General features: G+C 39.6%; 1 protein-coding gene across 3 annotated transcripts in view; it reads right to left on the bottom strand.

Moving 5' to 3' along the window:
• Positions 1-10,294, bottom strand: part of arhgef3 (Rho guanine nucleotide exchange factor (GEF) 3) — a 17,923-nt gene extending 7,629 nt beyond the window's left edge. The window contains exons 1-4 of one of the 3 annotated variants that reach the window (XM_086041346.1): positions 9,968-10,047; positions 6,672-6,741; positions 5,271-5,500; positions 3,218-3,280 (exon numbers count right to left, since the gene is read on the bottom strand). In XM_086041346.1, coding sequence (XP_085897472.1) covers positions 3,218-3,280; positions 5,271-5,303 — 96 coding nt within the window. In that variant the 5' untranslated portion in view covers positions 5,304-5,500; positions 6,672-6,741; positions 9,968-10,047. Of the gene's footprint in view, positions 1-3,217; positions 3,281-5,270; positions 5,501-6,671; positions 6,829-9,967 lie in introns of those variants that run through there. The other 2 variants (XM_086041345.1, XM_086041347.1) reach the window with 2 other exon arrangements.
• Positions 10,295-10,566: the final 272 nt, after the last annotated feature.

Here is a 10,566-nt window from a genome sequence, read left to right as displayed (position 1 = left end):
GCTTTTCTTTCTCTCTGTGACTCACCACCTCGTCACTCTTTCACTGCTTCCCTTGCTTCCTTCCTTCCCACCTTTTCCTTATTTTCTCTTAGAATTTGGAGGAAAAGCGTCCCACTTTCCATCAACAAGAATACATGGGAAATAAATGAGAGTAAATTTCTTTTTTTCAATCAAGATAAGATAGTCAAAATCATTCATAATTATACTATTAATAGTTTGTACATTTTTCTAAATGTAAAAAATCAATAAATAATACAATAAATGTGGTTTTTTTTTGTTATTTTGAAAAAGTTGTAAAATTACAAAGAATAAAATCCAATTCTTTGTTCAACAGAAAAGTAATATTACAAAAACAATGTTGCATTAAAAAAAATCATATGAGAATAAAGTTGTTTTGTCCTTTGGACAAGAAGTTTCACGTTTAAAGAAAAAAAAGTCAGAGGTAGGCCTACTACGAAAAAGTTTTTCCCCCCAAAATATCTTATGAGAATAAAGTAGCATTCTTAGAGGAAAAGTCTTACTTTTTTATATAGAAATTTCACAATATAAAAAGAAAAAAAAACTTTACTTTGATTTAGAAACAAAAATATTATTTATTATTTAACAGGTTTATTTATTGAACAGGTTTCTTTTTCTTTTTTTTTTAAAAAACAATATTACAACAGTCAATTCTTTTAAGAAAAAAAAATATATCATGAGAATAGACTTTTTAAAGATAGTCAGCTTTTTCATGCTGAAAATATTTTTTAAATACAACAATTTCAAGATAAAGTGGAAAAAACTCATTTTCTTATATTTATAAAATCCAATTTTTTCAATAGTCGTCATTTTCAAAAACAACATTGCATTTTGGCGATTTTTTTCCGTTTATAAAATGACATTCGATTGAAAAAAAGATTATTCATTTATTTACAATTTGTCATTACATTACATTTATAATAATAAAAAGGTATCAACTCCCTACAAAAAAAGTCCTCATATTATGAGAAAATATGTTTTTTCCTGTCTAAATAAATAATAATATCGAGCAAAATAGTATAAACACTTCTGCTTTTATTATATTTGTCAATAACTTGGTTGTTGTGTGTGCGTGTGTGACAAGATGAAGACAAGCGTGGCCACTGTGTCCCATATGGAGGCGTCTCCATGGTTTCTAGCTGGGGCAGTGACTCGTCTCCGAGATGGTGACCTTCCTGCGTGTCATGCAGCCTTCAGCTCAGAATGGCCGCCGCTCTGATTCAGCCCTTATTGTCTGCAAGCGGACCACCGGACGTCCAAGACACGCCACGACACGGACTAAATATGGCTCAAATTAACAAAAACAGCATCATCGCCCAAATCTTATCACCACTGACTCAGGAGATTCACTGGAAAGCCACCGCAGATGCAGATGATTCCGTAGAAACAGCTCACTGACTTTAGTTAGCGGGGTCACGGGAAACAGCGCACTCAGATGATTTGCTTGAATATTCGTTCGCTGCCTCAACTTAGTCGACTCACCGGTTGGTTGAATACTTCGGACTGAGATGATTCCCTTGAATCACTTCACTAACTCACATTAATGGACTCACTAGAAACATTGCGGATTCATTCAAATGATTTGACTGGATCACTCCACGGACTCTAGTTAGCAGAATTACCGAAAACACAAAATAGTCGACTCCCAAATAATTCATTGACTCAAGTTAGCAAATTCATCCAAAACACCCACGTCGATTCGGAGTGATTCATTTGAATTGAGTCAAGTTGGTGGATTCACCCCAAACACAACAACGGATTCAGTTGAACTGGTTGCCTAACTCGATCGCAGTCCCGCCGGGAACAGGACAGACGCCGTTGATTCGGTGGCATAACTTTTCAGTTCCACAGTATTTGCTTGTCTTGAACCAACGGCTCCAACTCAGGTGAGTCAAGGCACCCCGGTCCGTAAAATGAAGGCAGTTCATTTATTTCTCAGGCCTTGTGTGAGCCAGCGGACGAGCTGCATGAAAAAGTGGCCCACAATCGCTGGCGTGCCAACCAATAATTGCTCACGGAGCATGTGACACCGCCCGGCAACATGTTCATTAAAAATACGTCGATAATTCAGAAGATGACGTCAAGCTCGCACGGACGGACGGGCCAGGCCAGTTGGAGATGAAAGTTGAGAAAAAAAACAAAAAAAAAAAGAAAGAAATAAAAGGAAGAAAATGCCCGGATGGATGGAAGGAAGGTAACAAGTCAGGATATTGTTGAATTTGACTATTCGTATCAGAATGAATTCACCTATTATTGAATACAATAAAAAGATCAAACGTTTGTTATTTTACTCGTGTGTAATTTACACATAATACACCCAATTTGCCCCAAAAAAATATGAAATACATTTTGAAAAGGAACGTCTGTATGAATGCATCAACCTCCTTTCACGTGTGTGTGGGGGGGGGTAGGGCGGTTGCAGGCGGTGGCGGGGGGCGCACGCATCCTGTGCTGGTTTCAGCAAAGTGGGAAACGCCCGGGAAGGAACTGGCAGCCAGACTAAAAATACAAAAATACACACGCGTGCATGCCACGCCACATTTGGGGACTCGGGGGCGGGGGGCCAAGCCTGAGACCAGCGACAAAGCATCCCCACCCACCGTCACACACACCACCCGTCCCCCGTGCCCCCGTCCCTGGCCCCCCCTTCAGGGTGTCGACCTCAAACTAAAATTAAAGTCCCAGACAAAAGAAAAGACTGCCTGCATTGTTGATATTGTTTGAGCGTGTCATGAAGGTCACATGAGCAAGACCGGACAGACCAAAGTCAAACCGATTTTGGCGTCGGCTGGTCTGCCGAGACTTCAGCTCAGCGAGCATCCAAATCCGCAGCCTGGCTTGCTCTCCCTTAATCGGAGCCTGTCAGCATTTCGGACTGGAAATATTTGGAGTTTTACTACGTAGTTTTAGCCCCTACAATGACCCCGTTTTAATTGGACTCATACATTTGTATTCATTTAGTCCAACAGTGATTTTATGTCAATTGAGTACAAATTTAAAAATATTTTTAAATGATTTCGTTCTAAGAAGTCACAACAGCAACAAGTATTTGCTGCATCGTTTGTGTTCAAATATCCATTGTATCAGTGCTTATATTTATCGTGACATTGATGCTAGTTTGGCTAGCCCGTCTACGGCGTTTTCTATAGTTTGTTAGCATGATGCTAGCAGAGGACAAAGAACCGACGTTCAAACTTACATTGATGTCCAGAGTGCAGAGGCTGAGCGAGTCGGCATCCCTGCTGGCCTGCTTCCTCTTCTTCTGCAATGTACAAAAAACAAAAACGTCATGTCACAAATAGACAATTGATTTAATCGGCCACTATTAAAATCGGCAGAAATCGTTTCATCGTAAGACAAAAATAATATTCAAACGTCAACCCCCCCCAACCCCCCACCCCTCAAAAATATTCTCAAACAAACATTCAAGCACAAAGTATTGTAAAAACAAAAAAAAAGCCAAATGTTCTGCCTGTTATTGTTGTAAGCGTTAGGAGAACAAAAAAATATTTATGAATGATTCGTTATTTAATTAATCAGGCAATTAATCGGCATGTTATTCTGTCAAATATTGGAATCGACATCGGCTTCAAAAAATCCAGAGCGGACGGGCACTAATTACAACATCATCATCCTTCAAACACAGCCTTTCCCAATGTGGCGCCAATGAGTGCCATTTCCTGTTCTATGGTTATCATCACACCTTTTCCTGTTTGCCCATCACTGCAGCATCGCAACACTTTTGTAAAGTCATTAGCACCAAAAAGAAGTACAAGCATAAAATACTCGTGGATTCATATTTTAGCTTGGACAAGATTGATGAGGTTAAAAAAAAAAAAAAAAAAAAAAAAAAAAAAAAAAGGTAAAAAAATATACGTGAAGGAAAAAATTCCATTTCCACACATTTTGTTCTTTTGTCCATACGACTAGCAGTAGTACTAGTAGCGCTAAGTTGAACCGCAACACTCAAGCCGTAAAAGAAACGCCGTTACCCTGGAAACGGCTTTATCTGCCGGGATGTGTGTGACACGTTTTCCTGCAGGTTGCCATGGCGGCAAAACACAACGAAACAAACACACGGCAACGTGCGGGAGGACAAGAGGAGAGGATGCGAGGAAAGGACACGAGGAGAAGACAGAGGAGGGATGTTGTGGATAATAAACAATGGCAGGAAGTTTGCCGAGCGTGCGTGCATGCGTGCGCAACTTTGTTGTTTTGGACATTATGTAAGATGACAAAGATTACCTTTGACTCACTGCCTCGGAAGACAATTAACAAGGTAAAAGAAGGAGATGCGTGTCATACTTTTGCATTGCCGTGTTCTTTGTCAGTCAAGTTCAAAGGAAGGGCTCCGTTTTTTTGCCCAAGTGCAAAATGCTGGCCGAGTCTGATTTTGCTGCGAGCGCGACGATGAATCGGTTGACCGATTTGAGTCAGCCAAGTCACAGAAACGCGGCACTCAGATCAATCGCTTGAATTTCGTTCGCTGACGCAAGTAAGCGGACTCACTGGTTGCTGAAATAACGCAGACTGAGCTGAATCAGCTCCCTAACTCAAGTTAGGGGGCTCACTGGAGACACTTCAGATTCACATTTGATTTGATCGAATCAGTCCACTGACTCTAGTTAGCGGAATTACCGAAAACTCACAAAGGACTCACGCACCGACTTGCACAGTCGCTATCCGTTGCCAATCGTAAAAAAATAATGATATGTTTTGAGTGTTTTAACTTCCATCTCCTTATTCAAAAGCAGAACATTACTTCAAATTGGCAGGGCAGAAAATGCACACGTCCGTAAGAGCCGTCAGAAAATCGGCAAAAACGTCCTTTATCGTTTTCCAAAGTAAACACAGGCGCGAGCAAAAATGGTTGCAAATGTTCTCTTGGGAAAAAACAATCAACATCATCAGCGGAAATTCGGAGGATTTGGACACTTTCAAGTATTACAACGTCTCTAAACGATGACTTGATTATCAAAAATAATTATCGATTAATTTGATAATCGATTAGTCGTCAATTAATCTCCAGTTGCTTTTAAAACTCAGTCAGTGCCATTGTCGGCTGTGGGCGTCAAAGATCCATTTGAGCCGGGCTGGCAGCGAATCAGTTCAAATCAAGTCATCGGTGAGCTAACTCAGTGACTTTGGAAATCAAGTCACCGGTAAAGTCACAAAGTTTCTCCATCGAGGCATCGATGGCAACACTGGTGACGAGTCCAAATTGCCGTGCTCATTTGAAATTTGTGACTCACCCGATAGTAAAGGAACAGACAGCAGCCCATCATCGCCGCCTCGCAACTGACGCTGGATTTGCAATTCAGCTGCAGTCACATCTGATGCAGCCACGCTACACTTTGCCGCTTCTTCTTCTTCTTCTTCTTCACCTTCTACATCAGCCGTCTTGGAGCAGATGAGATGCGGCCTCCTTGCCAGACGCTGGCCGAACAACAGGAACCCTCCAGCATTGTGCGCGACCACTCAGCTGGTCCCCGTCGGACAAACAGGAAATGACGGCGGCGCGGGGGGAAAAACAGGCTAAAATTAGGAGCTCCGGGAGACGCGGAGAGCCCGGCGCAAACAAGGCCGTTCAGGAAATACCTTCATGCCTTAACCAGGTTAACCTCAGTGACATGACATTTGACAAGCCACAAACGGCCAGTTTGGGAATATCGGAAGACTTCAGCTCAGCGAGCGTTCACAAGGATGAAGGCCACAGGTGCACTCAGCCTTATATCATGATATCAAATATTGAAGTATTTTTTTAACTATCTATTTTTATCTTCATATTTTTTGTCTGACATTTTGAAATTAAATCAAATATGCAAAATTTACTAATATTTTTGCATTTTCATGTCTTCTTCAGCTAAGATCTTCACATTTTTTATTGTAATATTTCCTTCTTTTTTGTTTGTTTGAATATTTTAAGTATATAGTGTTTTCTTTGACTTTTTCGTTCATGTGCCTCAGACAGCAAGCGGTGATGATAACCATAGAAGAGGAAATGCAATTGTCTCCGAAAACAATATGAGCAAACAATGAAATGCGAATGACATCCTTAGGAGCAGATGCTAACGTAACTAGCATGTAGCATCACGGCGAACAACGCTCCTGAAAATGTGCACATTTTTTCTGCTTTCTTGAATTGTTATCAAATCCTGCAGTGCCATTGAAATGCTAACAGACCTTCGCTAACAACGCTCGCAATCGTAATGACTTCACTTTTACAACTTTCACAACATTTAAGACAGTAAAGAGCGTTCAAACATCCGCCATCCAATTCAATGAGTTTTTGTGTGAAACTTTGAGCCTGCGACACATTTTTCAATAAGATTTTCCTTTCCTTCCCATGGTAATGACCGCGAAATGAAATGGGAACAAGAGGCTGCTCATGAGGTGGTTTACGAGTACAAATGCTGCTATTGTACAACGGCACTTAGCTTTTGCTCATTGTTTAAGACTCGTATGCTAACTCTGGATTGAGGGGGGGGGGGGGGGGGGGGGAACAATCGAAGGAAATGAAAGAGGCCGTGATGACGTTATTAATCACTTTACAGTAAACTTACACCAGTGGACACAATCAATGAGGGACAAAAGGGACTGTATACTGTTGAACATACAAGTTTGTGTGTGCGCGCGTGCGTGTGCGTGCGTACCCCTCTCAATGAGCAGCTGTCAGACGAGAGGGAAGAGAAGGACGACATGGTCTTCATTTGTGGCCCCCACCTGAAGAGACACATGGAGAAAAGATGAAGGAATGATTATCCATCTATCTATCTATCTATCTATCTATCTATCTATCTATCTATCTATCTATCTATCTATCTGCCTGTGGTGTAACGATAACAAGGCAGCTGACTACAAAAAACTTTTCCCCCCTCGCCAGTTGACAGTAGCTGAGGATGAGTCAGGTTTAACTAGACCGCCGCCTGGTGGCCTTTCATGGTAAGTGCATGAAGTCCTTACGTCACGCTATCTTTTTCCGAGAACGATTGTCCTCATTTCCGCGCCGCTGTTTTAATTTGAGGATGATTGTTTTGATTTTTTTTTTTCCAATTCAGTTTTGATTAGTTTTTACAGCAAATTGGCTAGTTTTTATTAGTTTTTGTTTTTTGAAAAGCTTTGTTTTTGTTTTAATTTTTTATTTTTTTTTTTAATATATGGAGTCTTGTCGAGTGCAAGATAAGAAACACAAAGTATTGTGGAAATGAAGAAGTCTTTGCTCCTTCGGCTATCCAACGGGCACCAAACTCCATGGCTGGCTAGCTCCTCAGCTCACACCTGTTACAGAATGTACAGCAATACCGAAATAAATACGTTTGAAATCAACCCCGAAAGCTCATGTGATTAAATTAAAAAACAATAAAAATAAAGAATTATTTTTTAATCAGGCTATTAGATTTTCTCTTTAAAAGTTGTTTTCATTTACTAATAACCTTGGTGCCAATAAACTGACAGGCGGGTGCTCTGACACTGCCTGGCGACCAGTCCACCATTTGTACGATATGTGCTCCGGCAAATGGTGACCATATTTGCCCTGCCATTGGGTGGTGACCACTCCATTAAAAGTCAGCGCCCATGCGAGGAAGCAGCAGCTCAGCGTACTTGCTGTGGCTGCTTTTATGTAGCAGATGGACGACATTCCTGCAAAGATCGGCCTCAGCCTCGCCTTGCAGCTCGAGTTCCTGTCAAGCGTCTTCAGCACTCTTTCACACCCGTCACCACTTCCTGTTTGCCTTTCAACCGTAACCTGCCCAAGCCTGATGACTTGCCACAAATGGCCAACTCGGTCGGCCTGCCAGCTACCAAGTCACATCAAAACCTCCTGTGTGACTGAAAAAAAAGCTGGCAAAAAATAGACAATAAAAACAACTGATAGAGATCTATGACAATGGGATCAAAAAAATTGGCAAAAATCCTAGACAAAAACAGGATGAAAACGAATTTGACAATATGTTAAAAGCGGCACTAAGTGAAGAAACCGAGGCGAAAAAAACGGACACAAAACAATCTTATCAACAAGCGTAAATTTGGCAAATATTCGACAAAATGTAACGAAATAGAAAAACTGTCAAAAATCAGAAGACAATACAAAACTAACAAGAGCACTAAAATAAGACAATGATTTTTTTTTAATTTCAAAAATACAAATCTGACAAAACTTGGAAAAACTGAAAAAATGAACAAAGCAGACCAAAAAATCTGACTAAAAACCTTTTTTTAATGACAAAGGAAAAATGACTTTTTGCTAACTTATAAAGACCTTCTCATTTCTCATAATATGTAAGAATGCACATGCAAAAACTCCAATTATTAAATGGCACAACTTTTGCCACAGTTTTTTCTTTTGGGTGCTGACTCGCATGCGGTCCTAAATTTGGAGTCAACAACTAATCCAGACGAGCTGTGCACGATTAAAAAAACCACAACAACACCCTAAAAAACTTGAAGATGTCTGTAGGGCCTGCGAGGCTTTCTTGTTTTTTTTCCAGGCTCCACCCATTGACCAATCACAGCTGTCTATGCTCTTGCTTTCTTAATTTTTTTTTCTGACTCTTGTGCACTGTGTACACTCGTTGCTCGCTCGTCTGCTTTTTGGAAATCGGACATTCAGACGTTTGCTCCAAATCAAATGCAGTTCTTCCCTTCCAGACCCCGCAAAAACTCAATTTTTTGTCATGCTTTTTAAATAGGCAGCACCGTATTGTATAAAAACCTAAGACAATTACTGATATATCGTCAACGATGATCAAATTCATCAATAATCAATTCATCGATTAGAGCCCTTGTTTCATTTCAAGTTGTCCAAATCCTCCGAATTTCAACCTCTCAACAGTAAAATGTATAATCCTATCCGTACTGTACGAATCGCGTGTTGATGTGCGCCTTTAAGGGGTGGGGCCTCATGAGTGACATCAGGAGCTGGAGTCAATCTGCATGTTTGCGTTCGTGGCCTCCAGCAGCTCTATGGCTCGCCTTGCCCACATGCCAGGGCATCACAGTGCTTGTTGTGAAAGAGCGACATCAATAAAGATTATTCTGTTGTAATGTATTCAATTGTTGTACCCCATTTTGGCTAGGATTGGAGTTAGTTAGCTAGACAAACATTTTAGATGAAAATGAACATTAGAAATAATAGGCAAAAATACCAAAATACAAAATGACAAAAATACAAAAAAATGAGATGGAAAAAAAAACGACCAAAAACACTAAAATGTTAAGATAAAAAAAATAAAACTATTACCCCAAAATACAAATAAAAAATGTATTGTCTGCAAAATACAAAAATATTAAGTTAGAAAATAAAATATTTCTTAGAATACAAAAATATCACAAAAAAAAACAATGATTTTCTTTTAACTATTAAAATACCACATTACACAAAATAAAAAAATATATAAAATGCGAAAATATTAACAAAAAATACAAATTAAGAAAAAAAATCCTAAAATATCACAGGAATAAAAACAAAAACAAATAAAATATTTGATGGAAAAAAATTGAAAAATATTAAGCCAAAAAAAGACTATTAAGCTGGACAAAATACAAAAATATATATAAAAATACTCTAAAACAAAAATACCATATTGTTGAAGAAACTGAAAAATATGAATCCAAATTTAAGAATATTAATTCAACTTAGTCATAAGTCATAAAACAAAATTAGACACACAATAAGCAATTATTTCCAAAAAGACAAAACAAATCCCCAATATTTTGAAAGCACAAAAATAAACCACAGTGAAAAAAGTATTTAAGAAATGTTTAGTTGTTTTGTTTAGTAATGAATCAGTTACACAGCATTCCATTTATTACTTTTGTGTACGCCTCTACTTACTTATCAGGGCATTATGAATGTCATTCATGCCCCATTTTTTTTTTTTTTTTGGACGACGACGACAGCATAAACTTGAATGGCAACTGTGCTGAAATAAAGTGAGTGTCTGCTCACCTTGCGGGGGGCTTCCATCCATCACCTGCCTGCATGGGACCGCCTGCGCCTCCTCACTGGGCCCCTCCTCACTCACTTGCTTGCTTGCTTTCCAAAAGCGCCCCCCCCCCCCCCGAACCCCACCCCACAACAAAATAAACAACAACAACAACTGCAGCCAACGCACAGCCCAACAAGTGCCCCGTCACCGTCAAACTCACGCTCAGCAAACAAGAAAAAAAAGAAAAAAGGGGGGGGGGGCTTTTATGGCACCCAGAGGTCAAAGATTTGGTCCAAAAGTCCACCAGGGTGGGAGAATAACAAGCAAGAAAAGTGAGTCAACTGTCAAGAAGCTGAATGGCTTAAGTCAAGGCAGAGGAATTCCAGAGGGGACACACTTCCCATACACATTTTTGCTGTTAACAAAATAAGAGCTACAACTACAGCGCTTTTGGAATGCGGGCCTTCACTACAATGCAATCAATAAAAAATATATAAATATTAGTGGACAAAAAAATGCCCTCAAAATCCCCAAATGACTTAAAAGATATACAAACAGATGAAAAAATACAGCAATATAATAATGTTGAATCTATGCAAAATCTTTTAAATGAAATATT

This window comes from Filicampus tigris, chromosome 9 (assembly GCF_054856515.1).
Source record: "Filicampus tigris isolate MCC_2025a chromosome 9, RoL_Ftig_1.0, whole genome shotgun sequence".
NCBI classification, from domain to species: domain Eukaryota; kingdom Metazoa; phylum Chordata; class Actinopteri; order Syngnathiformes; family Syngnathidae; genus Filicampus; species Filicampus tigris.
Note: the sequence above shows the minus strand (reverse complement) of the source record. Positions and strands in the feature narration are given on the sequence as shown.